Raw genomic sequence first — 23,138 nt, 5'->3', positions numbered from 1 at the left:
CTGCATCCTGCCCTTCTGAAGGCTCCCCGGCTCCACACTCACCTTTGAAGGGGGACTGGGCTCGCGTCACGAGGAAGAGCCTCTTGCTCTTGCTCCGCGGCTCCTGGCGGACGTGGTAGCCCAGCGTGTTGCAGCGGCCCTTCTTGCAGCTCAGGCACAGGCCCTGGCTGAAGCTGTCCATGTCGCTGCACAGGTAGGCCACGCTCTGCGTGCCGGCATGCAGCAAGGAGTCGATGAAAAGGTGCACTGATCGCTCGTGGGAGCATTTTATGGTCTGGGTGATGGCTGGAACACAGGGCAAGAAGGATGTTATCACCTTAACCCAAAGCAGCCTCAACTCAGAGGCTCACCTTTTTTCTCAGCCCACAGGAGGTTAGAAGTAGCACACAGAACAGGCAGGGGTGGGCTTGTCAGGACAGACCCCCTGACAACAGCGGGATGTGACAACTGACCGAAGCTAAGGAAAGTAGACCCTTTGAGTCATGTAGTGTCAGGCAAAATCCCAGGCATTGCTGGGGTCCTGAGAGCACTCCTCTATGACAGTGTGTTACAGTAGGTGTTTTAATAGGCACCCAAGTCACTAAGGAAAGATCAAATTCATTAAGAGAGCAGGTTAGTGTAATTTATTATAGAAATATTTCTATCTTAAATGAGATAATTGAAAATGCCCAGGTGCTGATGCCTGGAGGGTGGGTTTTCTGGAACAGACTTGCGTGGGACACCTTTTCTCTTAATATAACTAGATACACGAGACAATCTCGTGGCACTCTGATGGTATGGAGAATGCTGAGGCCTCTCGACAATGTCTACCTTGTGTCCCAAGGCAGCCATTGCATCCCTTAGGTAACAGGCCTGTGAAACCAGCACAACAATTGGATTTGGAAGGACACTTCCCAGTAACCAGGTCTGGACAGGCCTCACCCCCAAAACAAGCTTATGAGGTTGACCTACCAAGAATTTGACCCTTGTTTTTTTTTTTTTTTTGACTCTCCAAACTTTAATCTAATCTGTAGTAAATAATTCTCAAGGGATGTTGAGGAACCACCACAAGATATGTGAAACATTTGCTGTAAAGAGACAGCACAGGTGACTTTGCCAAAACCTAGTTCCCCAGGTGTCTGGAGGTTAAATGCCAAGATTAGTTATCGCAGTCCGTGGACGCTAGCAGCTGCATTCCTGGGGCACCTACTAGGAGACTGTGTATGCTGCATGCCCTCTGCTCCTCTACTGCCTGCATCTTCACTGCAGCTCCTTGAGGCAGCTGTTATCAAGGAGAAAACTGAGCTTCCAAGACATCCACTAACTCACCCAAGCTCATCTACCCAGGAGGTGGTGAGGGTGAAACCGTAGTTATCCAGTGAGCCCCTGTGCAGTTGTGGCTGGGAGAACTACCCCAGGAACCCTTTCAAACACAGAGGTAAAGACAACTGAGGAAAAACACCCCAAGCTTGGGCAAGCTGAATACCTACATTTGGTTCCATCACTTTGAAGTTTAGCATGAAAGAGCAATGGTAATGATTGGTCAGGAATGTGTTTACCAGGCAAATAAAGCCCATACCCCATTCTGGTGGTCTGCACCAAGCTTTGTGGGGATGAAATTTGGGATGAGGGCTGGATGGTCAGCTGGGAACTGCTGGTGGCTGGAGGGGAGGTGATGGGGTGGGGGAGGTGGGAGGGATATAAGCAGTGATAAGGGCAAGTTCCCGGAAGGCTCTCTCAGGCCTGTGCGGTGGAAGGCTGGGAGTCCAGCCAAAATGAGATGATGTGGAATGTGAAGGTCATTCTGATATTGGAGAGGTGAGGATGGTGTCATCACAAGAGAGTGTGTTCTCAGCTGAGTGTCGGATGATCAGGGTGAGGTGGCTTGGGGGGGTGGAGGGCTCTAGTTGGCTTGGAGTGATTGGCATGTTTTAATCAGGATGATATTTTATAATAGCAGGAAATTTGGAATGCCCGTGGAATGTGCTGCTTCTGCTGACATTTTTGTTCTTTAATCCTGTGCATATTGTCAATGTGCATGTTAATATTTCAGTTTTAGGACTTGAGAGAGAAGTGGGATCACAACCCAGATAACAGCACATTCTGTGTCTGCCCTGAGGTAAAGGGCGTAACAAGGACGTATTTGAAGCTGAATTTCCCATTGGGGGAATCTGAGTAATTTCCCCAATTAAACTGATGGGGTGGGATGAAGAGTGAGACCTTCATCAAGAAGCCACAGCCTATTAAGTGGATCCTCATGTGGTTCAGAATAGAGGCAGTCCCTGGAATGAGGAAACGTCCAGGGAAGGAAGAATAACCACAGGCATCTGGACTCAACTCTCAGAAGACCTGGTACCCCGGGAGAGGCTTTGCCTGGGCACATAGGGCCGGGGTGAGAAGTGGAGGTTCTTGTTGGTGCCCTCTGCTCATCCTCAGGACGTGGCCTTGGCCTGTTTCCAGGAGTGGCCTGCTGGGGGATGGGCACCCTTGCCCACTCCCATATTCCTTCTCTCTGGGTGAGCTTGGTGGCCATACACCCTGGGCCCTATCCTTGCTGAACTCTTTCCTGAGTCCCACATGTTGGTAGATTCTGCTGAATTCCAGAGGCCCCATTGAAATGTAGGCCGGTGCTCCCGGCCCATGACTTCATTCTCACCATTGAGGCCGTGCTTGGCAATATGTCTGTAGAGCTCTAGGAAGTGGCAGCCAGGCTGGAAGGAGCCCCCGTTGGGATAGAAGTCATAGTGCCCTATGGGCTGTTTGATGCCCACGCTCAGGCCCATGTGCTCCCGGGTAAAGGTGTGAATGGCATCCACAAAATTGGCGTCATCTGGAGAAAGACGATTGCTGGGGGAGCTTCCCTCAAACAAAGGGCCCGCGGCATCCAACCCTAATTGGAAAGCAGGGGTAAGGGTTAGGTGGGAGCAAGGAGAGAAGAGAAATGTGCTCTTTAGCTTTTGGATATTATTATACATTAATGAACTAGCAGGAAGAAGAAACACCTCGGGCATAATCCTTCTCTGGAAAACCTTGCCATAACCTTTTCTCAGTAAAAGCACAGTAATTCATGGTGCTAACAATGACACACAGGCTGGGCATTAGCTAGAGGGGCAAAGAGGCTTGCAGAAACTATCCAGTGGTAGACACAAGGTTGTGATGCCTGAGGCCAGGAGGCCTGGACAACATCGTGAAACCCCATCTCTTAAAAAAAAGAATACAAAAATTAGCTGGGTGTGGTGGCATGTGCCTGTCATTTCAGCTACCCAGAAGGCTGTGGCAGGAGGATTGCTCGAGCTCAGGAGTTTGAGGCTGCAGTGAACCGTGGTTACACCACTGTGACCCAGTCTTGGCAACAGAGGGAGATCCTATCTCAAAAAGAAAACAAAAGGAATAAGGTTATGAGGGAATGCTTGATTTACTTAAGCAAATCAATTTTGAGTACCTCTCAAGCTACTTTCAAGACCATCTGTTTGCATACAAAAAAAGCCAATATGCTCACTATAAGTAGTTCCAACCTACCTATCAAAGAATGAAATTTATTTGCCTGTATGTTGTCAATAATTTCCCTAAACAAGCTGATTTTTCTCCTACAGTGTCATTTCATTAGAACGTCCAGAACAGCCATGGGACACCACTGTATGGGGTGAAAATGTTGTATGCAAGTAGGGTAGCTCAAAGCTCTGGGCCTCAAATGACAGATGTCTATGCATGAAGTAAGGTGGCAGCTCCTGGCTGACTGTGGCTGGGGAGTATTTGTGCACTCAAAGTTTTTGCCTGTCTTTCTTGCTCTTCCTTCTCCGGAGGACCCTCTGGTGTCCCACCCTAGCCTTGGCTTCCTTCCCTACTCGGGGGCAAAGGAATTGAGAGCAGGCTATGAGATCACCCGTTCTCCAGCTCCACCCACAGTGACAAATGAAAAATGTCCTTGGCCGGGTGCAGTGGCTCATGCCTGGTAATCCCAGCACGAGGCTGAGTCTGGCAGATCACCTGAGGTCAGGAGTCGGAGACCAACCTGGCCAACATAGCAAAACCCCGTTTCTACTAAAAATACAAAAATTAGCTGGGTGTGGGGGTGGGCATCTGTAGTCCCAGCTACTTGGGAAACTGAGGTAGGAGAATCACTTGAACCTGGGAGGTGGAGGCTGCAGTGAGTCAAGATCATGCCACTGCACTGTAGCCTGGGCAACAGAATCAGACAGAACCAGACTCTGTCTTAAAAAAAAAAAAAAAAAAGAGGAAAAGAAAAATGTCCTGATATGATTTCTATTCCTTTCTTCATCAGGCTGATGACAAGATGGCAAGAGGGTGTTGAGCCTTCCTGCTGTCTCTGAGGTGGGTGGGACTTGCTGATATGCGTAGCACCAGTTGGATGGAGAGGGTTCTGGGCCTTGGGCCTGAGGCTGCCTCGCTGGGTGTGGACTCTGCCCTCTGGCCCTGCTTCTTCGGTGGGAGGGCTGCTCCTCCCCTGGCTACTGTGGGTTAAATCCACAGGGGCCACATGCCGGTCTGTGACCAGGCTTCCCCAGTCACCAGCAAGATGAACAAAAAAGCATGAAGAAATGAGCTCTCATAATTACAAAAGTATTCCGTTTAAATGTCTGTCATTATCTCCATTCTTTCTCATGTTAAAAGAAATTCTTTTATAAAGGAATGATGATAGTTGATAGTAGTTGTTTGTAAAAACGTCCTCATGGCCGGCTGTGGTGGCTCACACCTGAAATCCCAGCACTTTGGGAGGCCGAGACGGTGGATCACCTGAGGTTGGGAGTTCGAGACCAGCCTGACCAACATGGTGAAACCCCTGTCTCTACTAAAAATACAAAAAAATTAGCCAGGTGTGGCTTAGCTACTTGGGAGATTAAGGCAGGAGGATCGCTTGAACCCGGGAGGCAGAGGTTGCGGTGAGCCAAGATCGCGCCATTGTACTCCAGCCTGGTCAACAAGAGCAAAACTCTGTCTCAAAAAAAAAAAAAAAAAAAAAAGGTCCTCACTTGATAAAATATGAAATTGCAACACCTCTGTTATTCATCTAAAATGCTCTTTGTTTTGGCCTGTGAAATATTGTTTGAGCCTGCTGGATCTTGAAGGATGAGTAGGAGTTTGGGTGGGTGGGTGGTGGGCAAAGCAAACAGTGCATGCAAAGGCCCAGAGGCACAAGAGGCCATGGTGTGTTCGTGAAGTGGAGAAAAAACTTGTGTCGTTGAAGCCTAGCGCTATGGGAAGGGATCAGCAGGATGAGAGGCTGGGGTGCTCTGGGGCTTCCACATTGCCTGTGCCTCCTGGGTTTTTATACCTGTGGTAACAGTGGGCCTCAGACTTGGACTGGGGAACAGTTTGACCAGGTGTGTGGTTTTGGATCCTAATCCCTGGCAGTGTGAAGAGTGGGGTTGGTGTCACGGAAGCCTGGGAGGTAGGCCTTCCTTGCACATCTGCAGACCTTCCTGGATATCTTGGGCCATTTCTGAGTGGGTATGGAGTTTGGGGTGAAGTTTTTGATGCAGAGCTCCCTCCCTCAACCCAAATGGGTCCCAGAATAAAACACACACGTTTCAGAAATGTGGAACCGGAGGCACTAATGTGGCTGATGAATTACAGCAAATTAAGGCTGTGATTCTTCACTCCTTAACTCGCCCAAATTGGACTCTGTAAATTATAGATTAAAAAATAAGCTCCTTCTTGCTAGAAAAGTCCATCTTTTAGTCCCATTTGGCACACCTACATGAGGCATTCCTTTGAGGACAGGCAATAGGAATTGAGGCTGTAATTTGCTCTGAATTCTCTGGCACAGCAATCCGTGACATTGGTCATGTTTGAGAGAATGTTACAAATCCTCTCATGAGCTCTGATCCCTCGCAATAAGAGTTGGGGTGTTTTAATGATGAGCCTGTTGGAAAAGCAGGTCCTTGTTGGACGCCCCCATGCAGTGGAATCAGTGTGTGAGTTATTAGGCAGGGTTACCTGTGATTCTCCCAATCTTGCGCGTTCCACCGATGGAACTGCCGGCAAATCCTGACACGTGTGCACCCAGGCTGTACCCAATTAGGTGAACATGGCTTCGAGAGAATTGAACAGATTCCTGGAAGACAGCAGCGGGATGGGGGCAGGAGAAGAGCTGCCTGGATGAAAGCCTTTTGCGGTCCAGTGTGTTGTGGCACCCACCCTGTTCTTCGTGGCTGCTCAGAAATGAGGTGCCTTATTCACACTCCAAACTGAAACTAGTGTCTCACCTGGCTGACTCTCCTGGGACTTAGGTACCTGTGACCTCGCCTGGTAGCTGCGGCCTCCTGCCTGCCTGTCTTCCCCTGAACACTAATGCCCTACAGAAGTGATCCCACTCATTTGTATGGGGGCCTGATAGCTTACAGGGTGTGTTTGTATCCCTTAGCATATCCAAGGGGGTGAGCATAAGAGGAACAGTGAATGAGGAGAGGGGAGAAGATGGTTCTGCGAAATAGGGGTTCAACGGAGGCATCTGAGAGAGACCTGGGGTCTGGTGTCAGTCCTGTGCCTTCTCATTCCTGTGAGCTGAGCATTAGTGCTTCTCCTGTTTGGACTGCTGTTGGAGACCAGCTTAATTCATTCACTCACAGAAGAAGGGAAAGGAGGGAAGGGAGGTGAAGGAAGGATGGGGCAGGTTGGTACCTCCAGCCACCGGAGAAGAGCCGCTACCTCCTTGCCCACGAGGCGGGTATTGCGGACGGCGATGGTGTAGTGGTGGTGGGCCAGGGTGATCCAGTCCACTAGCCCCACATTCACTGGCTGGGCCGGCTGAGACTTCAGCGCGGCCACCATCTGCCAGATCCAGTTTTCTAGTAAGCCGTCCACCTGAGGAGGGTACAGAGGGAGGGTCACACTCGTTTCCTTTCTCCCCGTTCACCCTTCTTCCTTCTCCAGCTCTTGGATAATGCTGGATCCTTCCCCGCAAGAGGAAGGGCTTGCTACGAGGTTTCTCAGGCATGCATAGTTGACATTTTGGGCCAGAGAATTTCTTGTTGTGGGGGCTGTCCTGTGCATTGTACGATGTTTAGCAGCATTCCTGGCCTTTACTAACTAGATGCCAGCAACACCCACCCACTGTCCCAGGTTTTGAAAATCAAAAATGTCTCCAGATTTTTCTCAACGTTCCCCCCTCCGTAAATGATTATCTTAATGCTTTTCTACCTTGGGACTTTCTAAACCTTGAAACAGTGGAGAAATATGTGTAAATCAGGTCCTGGAAGCTGACCTGTCCCTTAGGGCCATTGGTACGCTTCCTCCTGCATGAGGCTGCCCCACCTCACCCCTAAACCCACAGTGCTGGCTCTGCCCTGCAGACTGCATTGTGCTGGACTTAACGGGATAGGCACTGTAAGCTTGACACAGTAGGAGCTAAAAAATGTTTACAGATAATTGTTCTGTGTGTGTGCCTTCTTTGAGAACCAATTTGCAGGGCACTCCTAATGGATTCACAGAGCAAAGACACTTGTGCTGGGCCTTAAAGGATCCATAGGAGTCCAGTAAGAAGAATATGGGTGGGGGCTGGGCGAGGTGGCTCATGTTTGTAATCCTAGCACTTTGGGAGGCCAAGGCAAGGGGATTGCTTGAGCCTAGGAGTTTGAGACCAGCCTGGGGAACATGGTGAAACCCATCTCTACAAAAAAATACAAAAGTTAGCCAGGTGTGATGGTGCATGACTGTAGTCCCAGCTACTCCAGAGTCTGAGGTGGGATGATGGCTTGAGCCTAGGAGGTTGAGTCTGCAGTGAGCTGAGATCACACTGCGCTCAAGTCCGGGTGATAGAGTGAGACCCTTTCTCAACAAAACAAAGCAAAGAAACAAAAAGAATACCGGTGGGCAGGCGAATGTGGCAGTGGTGAGGTCTAGGGTATTCCAGGCAGAAGGAACAGTGTGTGCAGAGACACAGAATTGTGAAAGGGCAGTGTGGTTTGTCAGGGGAGAGGAGGAAAGTTGGTGAGGTGAAGGATAGACAATAGGAGGTGAAGGCTTGAGAATAGGGGGTGAAGCTGGAGAGCTCCACTGAGGGCCTGTCACGCCGTTCCAGGGTAAGACGCATTCCTTTACTAGATGTTTACCAAGTGCCTTCTATGTGCATGGAACATCTTGGGTTCAAATCCAGGCTCTCCCAGTTACTAGCTGAGTAACCTTGGGCAAGTTATTTAACTTCTCTGTGACTCAGTTTCCTCACCTGGAAAATGGAGTTAATAATGCTCTCCTTCCAGGATTGTTATGAAGGAGAAATGAGTTAATAGATCTAAAGCACTTAGAGCAGTGTCTGGAGCATAGTAAGGACTCAACAAATGTTCGTTCCTGCAGTTGTTGTTGTTATTAATATCAGTAGTAATAGGAGGAGGAGACATATACTAGGTTGGACAGAATTTTGATAAGGAAGAGTGCATGTTGGTAAAAAGATCCTGGTAAGAGGCTCCTGTGGTCTTCATGTTGCCTTTATAAACAAGACTCATTCATTTGATCTTTAATTCAGTTAACAAACATTTTGGAGCACTGATTACATAATGGATACTGACCCACAGTTGTCAATTAGATGAGAATAGGACAGAATCCTTCCCAGGAAGAAGCTTACAGCTAGCAGAGCAGAGAAACACAGACAATTAGAAAGCCGAGCTGCAGAGCAGTGCTGGAGAGTGCTCAAAGCCGCACGGGAAGACCCAGTGACACTGAACGCCCCTGCGGGAGTGCTGGGATGAAGGCAGCAATGGCTTGCAGGAGGACCTGTTTGGGACTGTGTCTTACAGGAAAAGAGGAGGAGAAAGAATGCTCTAGGCAGAGGGCACAGACTGAGCCAAGACCAAGAAGAGAGAAGGCAGGCACATGAGCTGTGGAGGAAGCTATTAATACAAGGAGTTGGAAGTTGTTGTAATGTCATGTGGGAGGCAGGGAGAGGTGAGGGGAGGCAGGTGATGGAAGGGTTCATTTTGCCTTCCAGGATAGGACAGATGGGGGTTTTGAGTACTTTTCAACTGGATGGCAGGGAAAGGTTTCTAAGTCATGAAACTGACACCAAAATCTCCGGAGGGTTCAAATTGTGAACTATGCTTGAAATCATGGGTGGGCTAGACACTGGGGAGGCAGGATTTCCTCTTGGCAACAAGTCCTCAGACGGTTTGACTTCACCTATTGCCAACAATATCCTTTCTCTCCTTCTTCCATAGTAATAGAATTTTTAGCATCACTAAAAGCTACACTTTCTTTAAGAGCCTATACTTTTCAGCCATCTTTCCACTTTGATATGGTCAATGGATGTAACTGGGAGAATTTCACAGAGGCTCTGGGACACCTAAAAAACAGTCTTTTATACCAAAAGCCATTGAATTGTGTACACTTTAAATGGATAAATTGTATGCTTTGTAAATTATATCTCACTAAAGCTCTTGTAAAAACCTTGCTTTTGACCCCTTTGCATACGTCTTTTACTACATTGTGCTTCCTGGAATAAAGATGTGATGGCTAGTGCTCTAGCTGCCATCTTGGACTATGAGGATGAGAGTCACACCCCAAGATGGCAGAGCACTGAGCTGGAAGGAGCTGGGGCCTGGAGGACTTCATTGACCAAAGCTGTCTAGCTGGTTTTTGGGTTACATATATCTTTGGAATATTTTGTGAAATGAAAACAAATGTCTGTTTTCTTTGAACCACTGCTAATTTGAGTCTCTGTTATTTGCAGCTGAACTTAAACCTTGCTGATACAAAATTTCACTGGGAGTCCATTCTTCTGGCTTCTTATGTCTCCCCGTGTAACATGCAGATTCAAGAAGGAGGCTTCCCCCTGCATGGGCTGTAATCCTTTGTGGGCCCCAATGGGCTGTGTGACCTCTTTGAGCCACATTCTATCTGAAACATGGAGATAATTATATTTTCTCACCCTGCTTACTCATGGAATTGAGATAATCAATGAGCTAATGCGTGGGGAAGCACCTGGAAAATTAGAACATGCTTTATAAACATTATGCATGGAGTTGTTATCACCAGCTCCCTATCTTTTTATGAACATTGAATGCACTAGAAAGAAAAAAAGAAAATGTGAAATCGGAGAGAAAAAAAGGCATGTCAGCATTTCCTACCGACCACCCGTGGATTATCATCACCAGAGGCAGCGAGGAGTTGAAGCCGCACTCCTGTAACGTGTCCAGATGATGGATTCGAATCTGACAGCCCTGATTGGTTTCTCCAAAGAGCAGGAACCTGGTCTTCGTCTCATGCAGCGTTTTGTTCGTTTCAACAGCTTGAGCTCTTCTTCCAAATGGCTCTGAAATATAAGATTGGGGATGGTGCTTAGCCTGGCATCTGCTCCACCTGCAGCCCTCCGTCTTCTCAAAGGCTGCTTCTACAAGCACAAGCCAAAGAGGTTACTGGGAGATGCTGGAGATCAGAATGAGCCACAACTTTGGGGAGCCCCAAAGACTGTTTCCAGTGGAATGGCCAAGTGATGGAGGGTGGCCTAGGAGGACCCAACACAGAGATTGAGATCACCAGATCCTCTATCCTGCATCCCAGTGACCAGCCAATCAGGCACTAGAGTTACCCTCCAAGTCATGAGGAATATAGGCGAGGCAGTTTTGGAGGCTCGGTGGATAAGCACCTCACCCCAAATCACACTGCCAAAAACTGATAGAGATGGGATTTGAACCTAGGTATCATGGTCTCCAATTTCATCCCTACATCCCTACCTAGGGAGACAGTGAATAGAGCATCTTAGTTGGGTGACACTATGTATTAGCTCCTGTGGCTCAACTTGTCCTCACGTGCAGACACATTATATCAGGTAAGCCTTGCAGGGACAAGGTACAGGGGTGAGGGTGGGGCGGGGTTGGGGGAATCACAGAGGGAGTAGTGGAAGCCGCTTGAGGGAGGGTGTGGCATTCAGGGAGGAATTTTGAGGGAATGTGATGTTGACCCTGGCCTTGCAGGATGATTGAGTGTATGTGTGTGTTTTGTTGCAGGGGTCGGGGGTGGCTGAGGGAGCAACGCGAATCAAGGCTTGGAGGCATGCAATCTTGCATGCATAAAGAGGCAGGAGACAAGGCCAGGCAGGCCAGAGCATGGAGGGCCCTGGGATGCTGAAGAGTCTGGGCTTCACGCTCCAGATGCCAGGCTGCTGCTAAAGAGTTTGCAGCAGAAAAGAGTAGAGGAATATCCATTCGAAGGTTTTCCAAGGCCGTGGGAGGTGGAAAAGGAGAGGAAGATTGTTTTTTAAGATCTCACCTTCTGTTGTTTGACTGAAGGGCCTTCCAGCCTCTCTTCTGGGGGAGCCTCACCATGACCATGAGCCACTTTGGAGTGGGGGTGGGTGGCCATCCAACTCTGCTAGGCACCCTGACAACTGTCCTGTCTCTGTGGTGGACCAGAGAAGGACACCTCTGCGAAGAGGCCTGGTAGAGCCTGAGGAGGTGGCGTGTTTCCATGGCGTGGCATGTCAAGATGAGCGCATCTTTTCTGCCAAGATTAGGAACCAGGCCAAGAGCTGGGAGAGGAAGCTCTCATCCCTTCCTTCTGGTAGAAGGTGGGCTCCTCTGTGGCTGAGGGGCAGACAGAAGGCCATTCTGACCTTTTTGGTCAGTGAACTCAATTCAGCCCAATTACTAAGGACCCTGATCATTCTTTCTGAGCATAAAATCATTCAGGCTTCTCGAATAATATGTCTTGGGCTTTTGGTTTCAGGGGACAGCAGGACCAAGAGATGATGAACCTACAAAGTGCAAGGGGAGGTGTTAATGAAACCAATTTTCCTACCCGAAGGGTATTAACTCAAAAGGTTATTAATTCTCAGCAAAGGGCAATGATTTTTCACTATGATGACAGAATGAAATGCATCATATTTTATTAAAAGGAGATGTGAGCAAGAATTTGAGTAAGTTTTCTGAGATAATGAAAATTTCTGCCTCCCTGTTTGGCTTTTCTGAGCTTATAGAGGGTCTCAGCTTGCCCTCGCTCCTGGAAGCCTGCTTCCAACCTAGTCTCCTGGTTTCACTGGGTGCCCCCCTGATTGTCTAAGTCAGAAGCCGGGGTGTCACCTTGCACCGCTATGCCAGCCTCTCCATCAGTCCAAAGCTTCAGGCTTCCTAAATATCCCTAGAATCCTGTGCCTTAGTTTCCGTGCACACTGTATCTTGCTTGGTTTATTGCAGCAGCCTCCTAACTGGTCTCTCTCTGTTTGGTCTCTCCGTCCTCCTGCACACAGCGGCTCAAAGAGTCTAGAACAGAAATGACTACACCTGTTAGTGACTTTCAGCTTCACGGTATTGCAGCCAAGGCCACCACCTGAATGATGATCCCTCAGTCCCCCACCTCCTCCTCTCTTTTCGTTCTCCTGCTATCAGCAGTTCCCAAATGCCGTTTTGGATGCCAGTACCTTTGCACTTCACCTCCTGCTCTGTCTCTGCTGCTCCATTCATTAAAATGGAACTGAGACTTCACAGCCTCCAGGAAGCCTTCTCATCTAGTCAGAGATGATTACTCCTTCTTGCTCTCAGCACCGTACTGCCTCCCTGATCCTAATGCACTTGCCCTGCAGCTGGGTGATTTATTTATCCAGGTGTGTTCTTCCTCCACCTGTCAGTGAACTCATGGAGGGTAGCACTGGGCACAATGGTGGGTGCTCAGTAAATGTTAGTGAGCGGTGAGGTGTCCTGCCAGATCCAGATCTCAGATCAAAGGCTGGTACTCAATCTTCAGCCATTTATACATTGGACCTAACGTAGTTCATTTTCTTTTATTAAGAGACTGAAACACTACACCTTTCTTCGTTTTAGGATACTCTACACTTTTCTTCGATTTAGCTGCCTTAAATGTTAAGAGGATCATATGAAAATAAAATGGGGATAAAAATAGTGCCTATCTTATGAGGTTGTTACGAGGATTAAATAAGATATTTGTAAAGAGCTCAGAACAATGCCTGGCAAGTAATTAGCACCTAGAGAAGAGAGTGTTGTTAGAATAAGTACCAATTGGAGCATCCAGCATCTTGCGTTTCCGATCAGTGAAATCCTTTCTTTCTGTGGAAATTCACCCCAGTTGTCCTCTTAGGACCAATTCTGTCTTGTGTATATTTACTCTGGATTTAGCTGTGAGATAAGCTCCAGCCCAGGTGGCTGAGGCTTCGAGGCTGTTCAGGAGACACCATGGAAAAGAGTTGTCACATGGAAAGCCCTGCAAACAACTGGACTGAACAGGACCCTCTCTTTTCTCCCTTCCTGGGGGCTTTAGCTCTCTTTAACATGTGTATGAGCGAGGAAGTTATGCAGACTGTAGACAGGTGTGTGCTCATTCATTTATTTACTTCCTTGACAAACACTTATTAAGCATGTATTATGCCCCAGGCCCTGGCTGGGTACTGGTTGGAGGCAAAGACAGCATGTGGCTCCTGTCTTTCAGGAGTCCGCAGCCCCATGGAGGAAGGGGGTGCAAGCATGAAAACCAACTATTAAAAGTGGTTGCTGTGTTGCAGCGGAGGAATGCCTTGAGTAGGGGCTTTAGGGAAGAGGTCAAGAGAAGATAAAGCATCAGTCAGGTCTAGATGGATGAAAGATTCTTTAAGAGCTCATATCCATGAGCAATTGTTAAAGAAAGTGGGGCTCTGGTTCCTATAAAAATAAGATTGGGTGAATGACGTGAGAGTTGAAGGGCTGTTGTGGAGAAGGTAGACTAGAATTATTTTGTGCAACTTCCAAGAGTTAGAAACAAACAAAATCAATGGGTGGGCATGACATGGAAGAACATTTTTAACTTGAGTAGTTGGCAAAAATTCATAGTTGAAGAACTTAGGACAAAGAGAAAATAAGGGCAGTAAAACAATAAAGATAGAAATGTTAGTATTAACACCCAAACATGTACACTATGTGATATTATAAGGCTGCTGAAGATGGGCCACAGATTTTTTTCTGAGCTTCCTGTTGACCGCATCAAAGAGGGAAGCAGGGTCAGTTATAGCATTCCTGGTGGCCAGGTACTCACACTTTCTTGGTCCTGAAACCCAAGATGGTTTCCCTATGTGTTATGGAAAAAGGAGGTTACCAAATATATAGCAGTAGGTTTTATGTGGTTAACTCTGAGAGCCCTGTAATCTTCAGTGAAACAGCAGCCACAGCACCAAATAGCATTAAAGTCACAGCAAGCCTATGAGAGATTCCTCACTATAATTGAGCAGCAGTCCCTCTGACTGGGGGAGGCAGGGGCCACTTCAGGTCACATTTAGGGGTGGAAGGAATAGAGCCCTGAAGCCCAAGGGTCTGAGCCTCCATGAGAGCAGAGTCTGTTGCTTAATCCTAGAACACTTCGAACACTTGGGCATCCTAAGGGAAGCCCGTGTCTTCAAGGACTCACTGCTGTGCCCATCCTCATACCTTTACTGCAGTTTCTTCCCACAGCTTTAGCTTTACACTTCACCAGCTTTTAACTGGGCATCTTTGCCTGGGTACTCTTTGGGCACTACAGACTCAGCAAGGCCAAGCTAAATGTATTTTCCTTCCTCCCCACCCATTCTTCTTCCTTTCTTCCTGTGTTTCTTATTGTGGTTCATAACATCATCATTCATCTCTGTGCCCAAGCTAGAAAGCTTAGAGTTCATGCCCTCTCTTGCCTCTCTATTAGGTCACCAAATACTGAGGACTCAGCCTCAGAATTATCTTCTTTCTCTGCCCAGTGGCCTAGTCTAGGTCCTTAGCCTTTTTTTCCCCCTTCAAAGTATAGTGTTGCCATAGACTTTTAACTGTTTCATATTTTATTTTGCTTTTTGTAGAATTAAGGGATGCTCATTGTATATATGCTGAAAATATATTTCAGTATAATTTGAAAAATGCTGAAAAAATACAGAATATTATTATTTAGAAAAAAACCACAAGTAACATTTGGAGTATGTCTTCACAATCTTTTCTTATGGAGATATTTGTTCCATAGATATTTATTTGCAGTGTGTATAATTGAGATCATGTTACATAAATGGTTTTAAATCCTACTTCACTTACCATTATCAATTTCTTATAGCATCAAAATTTTTCAAAACATACTTGGAAAAAGTGCCATAATGTATTTGCTTGTTCCACTATTGTTGAAAATTTATGCCGTTTCAAGGTTTTCTTTGCCCTATTACAAACAATTATCTGATGATAATCTTTATTTATAAATATTTGTCTGAATCTATTAGTATTTTCTTTTCTTTTTTTTTTTTTTTTGAGACGGAGTCTCGCTCTGTCGCCCAGGCTGGAGTGCAGTGGCGCGATCTCGGCTCACTGCAAGCTCCGCCCCCCGGGTTCACGCCATTCTCCTGCCTCAGCCTGCGGTGTAGCTGGGACTACAGGCACCCGCCACCTCGCCCGGCCAATTTTTTTTTTGTTTGTATTTTTAGTAGAGACGGGGTTTCACCGTGTTAGTCAGGATGGTCTGGATCTCCTGACCTCGTGATTCACCCGTCTCGGCCTCCCAAAGTGCTGGGATTACAGGCGTGAGCCACGGCGCCTGGCCTCTATTAGTATTTTCTTAGAATAGTTTCCTAGAAGTAGAATCAGTTCCTTACGTATAATCCTATTTATATCTCTTTATATATACATATATGTTCAAATTGATCTTCAGCATTTTTAAAAGCTAATATATATTGAATGCTTTCTCTGTGCCAGGCACTTTTCCAAAAGTCTTATTTGTATTGACTCTTTTAAACCTGGCAACTCTAAGATAAGCTGTGAGGAAAGGATATGCTTTAGTTATGAGTGAAGAAATTGGTTCCATATTGGATGAACTAGAAGCAGCACATTCTCCAAGCATATCTTCTGAAGTGGAACTTTTCTCATGTCTTCAGAAGAGATGAAGTCATGCCAATGATAAGAATCTGGGGATAATACTGTGGTTTTAGGAGGGGGAATATTAAATTGAGGTAAGCGATCAAATCCACCAAGGGATTCAGCCCCCATATCCAGGAAAAGGGGTTGATGGACTAGGGAGGCTTGGGGTTGTCCTCTGTATGACAGTAAGTTCCTAGATCAGCAAAACAATCCTTAAAATTAGTCAGAAGGAGAAGCTGGGTCCAGCCATTACATTTCTAATATTATTTCTTGCAGCAAGTGATTTTTCTATTCCTAGTCAACTCCTAGGTTTGAGGGTTCCTGATATTTCATACAAGAAGAAATTACTTCATTTTCTTTTGGGTAAGGACATCAACAGATGGGTGACTGCAGGCAACCGAGGTGGGCCACCTTCCATGGGAGAGAACCAGGGATTCTACCATAGGAGGCCTGATGGGAGTCAGGATCTGCCTCCCGCCCATGATGCCTGGGCTAGAGGCTGTTGCTCAGCTCAGTGTTTGTTCAGCCTTTCCGTGTATTGGCTGGTGCTGGGCACACAAGTGCATAAGAAAGAAGCCTCAGGTATTGCTATGCCCCTCATAAGGTTTTTCATACAACATGCATTATTTAATTTGCTAATGTGTGTGTGGGCTTTTGCTTTGTAAACATCCACTGCTGAAAATATTCCCAGACCTGGCAAGGGTCCTCTGGAAGACCAAAATTTCATAATTGCCCTGAAAACTCTCTAGGCCATGTACTCTGCTCAGGATGGAACAATCCTGTGATAAATGTAGCCACAGCTCTGTCCCTTCCTGCTGTGGTCAGGCCACTGATTTGTAGCTGGGCAAAGTCGACTTCAGAATTTCTTGCATGATGGAAAGATGGAAACGTTCGTGTGGGAATTTAGTCACTGCTGGACCTTACGGATTCAGCTCCTAGCTGTTGCTGAGCTTTGTTTGGAGATAAGCAGATTCTGTCCAAGGCCATGGTGAGGAATGATTCTCCCACTCCTGCCATCTGGAATTTTGCCCTGACCTGGACACCCTACCCTCCCATTTACTTATTTTCTTGAAAATAATTCTGTGTCTCAATTTCTGAATGTGCACAATAGTTACTAATCTTTGTATTTTCCTTCACCTCTTATGACACCCTAGCATCACTTCACTATAATATTGAACTTCAATTACCCAAGGTATAAATCACTCCTAAGGAGTGAATGAGGTGCTTTGTAAAGCCATGGTAATTTTTCAGGTTATTAAGATATTGTTTTGAACTCTGAAGAAATTCCTAAGTTTGTCTCAAGTGGGTTTCTTTTCTAGCTATTCTTTACAAATAGCTTTAGGTTCTAAGGCTGCCGAAATTAATTTATTACCTTTTGGAGGTTGCCATCTTCCCACCATTTTTTGCATTCTTGTTTTACCTGTTCTTTGTCATTATAGTTGCTCTTTACCATTTTTGTTGTCAAATAAGAAAATGAGATATGGGATGGAAGGAAAGCTATTTTCATGCCTGATTTATTCTGTTTTTTTTTTTTTTTTTTTTTTTTTAAGTCCATTTTGGCACCATGCTACTGTAGCCTGAGGCCACAATTTCTTCTTTTGTGGATCCCAGGGAACAAAGTAACTAGAGTCTTTTTTCTTGCCAAAAAGTTTTTTTCTTCTAAACTTTTCTCTTAAATTCTCTTAAATTCTACTGCACTTCTGGCTAGAATCAGAATGATTTTTTTCTTTTAAGAAATCTGGTTATGAAAGAGTATGCCATTCAGAAAAACTTTCCATTTGTGCTGGAATCCTCTCTGGGGAAAGTGGGGCTTACTTCCCTAAAGTCCTTCCGAGGTCATGGGCACATTCCACCCTGTGTAGGTTCAAGGTAGGGTGAGAGAGTTGAACAGATATCCTTAAAAGAAGATACACAAAGGGCACATATGTACAAGAAAAGGTGCTTAACATCATTAGTCATGGGGAAAATGCAAATTTAAAACGCAACAGAATGTCACTTCTCTCCCTCTAGAATGGCTAAAATTAAAAAGACTGACAAAATCCGGTAGAACTCCTCATAGATTGCTGGTGAGAACAAAAAATACTTACTTTGGAAAACAGTTTGACAAGTTCTTTAAAGGCAAATGTACACTTACTATAGGACCCAGTAAACTCCAAGCTTAAGTGTTTACTCAAGAGAAATGGAAACATATGTCCACATAAAGATTCAAATGTTCATGGCAGTTTTATTCATCATAACCCCAAACCTGAAACAACCCAAATATCTATCAACTGATAAATGGATAAACAAATTGTGGCATATCCATCCAATGGAATACTACTCAGCAGGAAAAAGGAACGAATTGCTGACACATGCAAGAACGTGGATGCATCTAAAATGCATAAAGCTAAGTGAAGGAAGCTAGATTTAAAAGGTTACAAATTGTGTGATTCCATTTATAGGACATTCTGGAAAAGCAAAACTATTGTGATTGAGAACAGATCAGTGATTTCCTGGGCCCAGGGAATGGGGTGGGGATTAACTAGGAAAGGGCAAAAGGGAATCTCTAAAGAGAGATGGAAATATCCTACATCTTGATGATGATCATGGTTACACAAGTGCACATTTAAAATGATTGTTGGAATAATGCACTATAGTCAAGCAATAATGTGGTTTCTCCACATTGCCCTGGATCCAGGATGAGCAGCATAGGCTGCACAGCAGGCCTTCTGTGGTAGTTACTTGTACAAGTCAGGGCTGGGCCTGGCTGCTCCTGGTTTGCAGGCCTGAGAGGATAGGCTGTTTCTGAGTTTTCTGGAGGTTGGGGTCAATTGGCAGAGAGAGCTCCAGGACTGACTTTGAACCAAAAGACTGGGTCAGGGAGGGAGCCAGCCCTCGTGGAGCAGGGTCTCAGGGAGACTTGGCAGGTCCCGAAGGTCCTTCCTGGTTCCTTCAGGCTGGGGATGGCCAAGGGTTCCCTGGGGACTACCCTGTGGAGGCCAAGTTGTCCAGCAAGAGGGTTAGAAACACAAGGGGCCTGGAGATCATGCAGCATCATGCACTGCACCCAGCCTGCATTTCAAACAACCTGTACTTATTGAGGAACAATTCATTTTCCTTCACTTATCAAACAAGCATATAGATAACCCCACCCATCTACACTTTCAGTTCTCTGGAGAGAATCCATTTTACCACACCAAGTGGAGAGAATTCCACAGGGAAGCAAACCAAGTCAACATTCAGTTGTCCTGTGCGATATCATCTTTTACAATGTGTTGGAAAATAGCTGGGTGATGCCCTTCTGCCACTCCAACCACTGCTCCCCAAGGATCAGGAACCTTTTATTGGCAGTGATGGTCTAGTCTGCCTTCATTATGTCACAGATGAAGAAGCTGGGACCCAGAAAGGCCAGCTGACATGCCCCAAACCATGCATCTAGGTAGCAGCTGAAGCAGAAACACTGGATTTTCCTGACATTCAAGCCGGCATCTTTCTACCGTGCTGGAGGACAGAGCTTCCGGACCTCTTCCCTGCCATGTTCTAGGACTCTTCCTATCTCTGCTAAAGCTCAGAGGGCTTACATTCCATGCCTCATAAAGGCCGATGCCTCCAAGTAAGGCCCCTGGTTGGCACAAGAGTAAACAGGTCTTGAATCACAGAAGATAGCTGACTGGGGCATCCTCTTGTCTATGGGAAGTACCTCCAAACAACTGGGGTGACCAGGGTAATAAAAACAAAGAGTCCCATGACCTTCACCCTTCAAACACCTGGCAGAGCTGTAGTCTGCTGGTCTCATTCTCAGACTAGACTTTTTTTCTTTCCCTTCCAGAGGTAACTCTAGGAGAATCCTTACCCAGCTAAGGGGGCAGTGATGCTGGCATCTGACCACAGTTAGGCCAGGGAGGCTCCCCAGGAGCTGGACAATCACAGGCCCTTCAACTGCTGTTGCCATGAGAGATCGTGGCTTATAGTCAAGTTGCCAAGTGCTGTTTTGATTGGCAAATTAATCCCATTGTGTTCTTTTTCCAAAACTTTATTTGATGTATCATGACTATCTAGCTCCTGGCTTTGAACTTCATTTGACCTTCTCCTTCATTCCTGTATCAGCCATAGCTACACAATTGCCAAGTGATGCTTACAAGGACTAGAAGGAGGGGTGGGGGCAGAGGACCTTTGACATCACAGTCAAGGAATCTAGGAATATGGATGTCCTATCTCAGCCCAGAGCCACCTACCTCATAAAGTTAGTGCTGGAGACAAGGATCCTGGGTGCCCTGGCAGGTGGGGACAGGCACTGCTTTAGTATTGGCAGTGATTGTACCTGTAAAAGGAAACGAGGGCCACTCCTTCCTCCAGGTCACCTGCCAGAAGATGAATTGGGTGCCTTATACTCAGTGTGAAAAGAAGAGAAGATTGCTGCTTCCTTTCCAGTCGGAACCCATGGATGGAAGAGACTCAACATGGGCCCATACCCTGAGCATGGCTTGTTACTGCATAGCAAGACACAGTGCTGTGAAGCAGTTAGGAGCCTGGGCTCTAGCCGGGTATGGTGGTGTGTGCCTGTAGTCCCAGCTACTTGAGAGGTTGAGGTGGGAGGATCACCTGAGCCTGGGAGGTCAAGGCTGCAGTGAGCAGTGATTGTGCCACTACACTGCAGCTGAGGTGACAGAGCCAAACAATGTCTTAGAAAAAAAAAAAAAAAAAAAAAAAAAAGAGGCACCTGAGCTCTGGAGCCAGATGTCTGCCTTAAATCCCAGCTCTGCTACTTATTAGCTTGTGACCTTGGGCTAGTTACTTAACCTCTCTGTGTCTTAACTATATAATAAGACTAACAGTAGTACCTACCTTATAGGATTATTGTGAGTGACAGATATGTGCCCCTGAGACAGTGTTTTTAGGCCAGACTTAATCAGGCAAAAAGAAAAGTGAGAGCGAGAGGAGAGGTGACCTGAGAACGCCTGGCTGTTCTACAGGAGTGTTCCCCTCCCTGGAGCTGGAATCTGGGCAAAGATAAACACTTGCAGCGTGAGGAAAGCATTAAGCATTAACTTGGCCAAACAGCCCAAGGTTATTCTTTTTTTTTTTTTTGGAGATGGAGTTTTGCCCTTGTTGCTCAGGCTGGAGTGCAATGGCGTGGTCTCGGCTCACCACAACCTTTGCCTCCCGAGTTCAAGTGATTCTCCTGCCTCAGCCTCCTGAGTAGCTGGGATTATAGGCAGTAAACTGTGGGTGGGGAGTGTGGGCTGAAGTATTTGGATGTGCTCTTTGGGGCAGAGGTTTGGGGGCTTCCTGATGAGGAAATGGGCCTGATCTAGTCCCTGAACCTCCCTAGGGCTTCCCCATGTGGGGGCCTGGGACTGAGAGGGCTGGCTCTTGGGTGTGCTTTTAGAGACTGAAGGCCCACCCTGATCCCATTCATTCTTTTATTCATTCATTCATCCATTCATTTGTTCCACTAAACATTTATTAAGCACCTATTATGTGTCAGGGACTGTGCCTAACATTGTGATACCTAACAGTGAATAAGACAGACCATACTTTCAAAAAGCTCATGGTCTTATGGTAGAGGCAAGTATACAAACTGTCACACAGTTTGGAAAGTGTTGTGTTGGCCGAAGAATAGGAAAGCACCCACCCAGCCATAAGGTGACTGGTGTAAAGGCAGCCAGATGAACTCCATTGGTGGGTGGTGCCATCAGCTCCCCAGATAATCTTGGGAATTTTAATCAAAGGCTGGACCTGATGGGAGGGAAGGACTATGAAATGCAGGGGGAAGATGAGCTTAGGTGTGGCCAGTATGGTCACCTCTAGACCCACAGAGGTTGAGGTCATGGCTGCGGCATGCACCCTGAGCCCTTCAGCTTTCCTGAGGCCCTTGGTGTCTCTCATCTTCTTTGAGACTTGCTTGCCCTGAGATCTGCAGCACAGCTCTTCCTATCCTAGGAGATGTTAATTTCCTCATGAAGAAATAAGGAAGGGTTCAGTGACTGCCAAGGCCCACAACTGGCCGAAAAAGCAAACCAGTTCCAGAATTCGACTTCTCCATACATCTATGTTCTGAGACTATAAAACTTTCCTGGGCATGTGCACTATTTCCCCTAAGATATTCTTTTGGACCTGTATCCTCCCTTCACTACCCATATCTGGAGGCCCAGTTGACTGCTGCCGGCCCACTTCAGACCACGGGCAGGTACCCCAGCAGTTTCCAGGGTGCCATAGGGAGCAGTGGCAGAGGCAGGGTAGTGGAGTGGCAGCAGGGGGCACTGGGTTTTGGAGTCAGTTGGCTCTGTGTTTGGTTGTTTAATACTTACTAGCTGTGTGGCCTTGGGAAGCTTGCTTAACCAGTAGGAGCCTCAACTTCCTTCTTCTAAGTTGGAAATAGGAAGACTGTCTCGTGTGGGTGGTAGTGAGGATGAATGAAAGTTGAAATGTCTAGTCCAGGGCTTGGCGTTCGATGCGTTGTTTCCCTTTCCAAACTTGCCTACGATCTCTTCCTTCTCATGTCTCAACCCAACGTAGTTCTTTCCAGATATTTGTTGGTACTTATCCACCAAGTCTTTGCCAGCCTATTTGATACCTCTCTGTGAATTCTGTGCACCTGCTTTAGGTAACACACAGCCTTAACTGTGTGGTTTGGCGCGGTGCCTTTGTGCCAAGAAAAGGAGGTCCTTCTTTAGAGTGAGGATTTCAGCCTCCCCTCTTCCATTTGGCCAGGTTGTTCTGGGCAGGAGAAATCTACTGGGCTTAGGCAGCAGCTCTGGAGCCTACTTGGCTGAGTCCCTGCCTCTACCAGCTAGGGTGCTCTAGCTGTGGGGTGCTGTGTCTGAATCAGGCACCTCGAGGAGCCAAACTAGGCTACCGGTTAACACTCTCTGCTAATGAGGAAATCAAAATCTGACTGCAAAACACAGCAGTCAGGGTTCTGCCCTTACACCACTGCTAAGGAAATACTCATCCTCACAGCCTGATATGTTACCTAACTTTCTACATTTGTGAGCAGTGGCTCTCAGGTATTCATGTGCTGGAGATGCAGACTCCTGGGCGCCATTCCCAGAGCAGCTGATTCAGTAGGTCTGGGAGGCCTGGGAATTTGCATCAACACAGGGTGGCAGATCATTCTGAGAAGAAGTTGCCCAGTGGTGAAGAATATGAGTTTTGGAACCAGGCTGGGATCGAAAACTTGGCTCTGCCACTAATGAGCCGCAATTCTGGGCAAGTTTACAGATGGTTTCCTCATGGGGTTGTAAGTAAATGAGATAAACGTATAAAGTACCTCCCACAGTGCCTGGTATATAGCAGGTTCTCAATGAATAAAAGTGGCCATGGTGGCATTGGTGGTAGTAGAAGTAGGGGTTGATGTTGCTGTTATAACATCTTCCTCCTTGAAGGGTT

General features: G+C 46.7%; 1 protein-coding gene across 4 annotated transcripts in view; it reads right to left on the bottom strand.

The window, feature by feature from the left end:
* LIPC (lipase C, hepatic type) overlaps positions 1–23,138 on the bottom strand; it is a 160,783-nt gene that overhangs the window by 20,418 nt on the left and 117,227 nt on the right. For all 4 annotated transcript variants that reach the window (XM_030931328.1, XM_010374257.2, XM_010374258.2 and 1 more), the window contains 5 exons: positions 10,059–10,243; positions 6,622–6,804; positions 5,938–6,055; positions 2,636–2,869; positions 43–285 (listed from right to left, as the gene is read on the bottom strand). In XM_030931328.1, coding sequence (XP_030787188.1) covers positions 43–285; positions 2,636–2,869; positions 5,938–6,055; positions 6,622–6,804; positions 10,059–10,243 — 963 coding nt within the window. The remainder of the gene's footprint in view (positions 1–42; positions 286–2,635; positions 2,870–5,937; positions 6,056–6,621; positions 6,805–10,058; positions 10,244–23,138) is intronic.

The sequence above is a fragment of the Rhinopithecus roxellana genome, chromosome 5, assembly GCF_007565055.1.
Source record: "Rhinopithecus roxellana isolate Shanxi Qingling chromosome 5, ASM756505v1, whole genome shotgun sequence".
Taxonomy (NCBI): Eukaryota; Metazoa; Chordata; class Mammalia; order Primates; family Cercopithecidae; genus Rhinopithecus; species Rhinopithecus roxellana.
The sequence above is the reverse complement of the archived record's forward strand: the minus strand, read 5'-3'. Positions and strand labels throughout refer to the sequence as shown.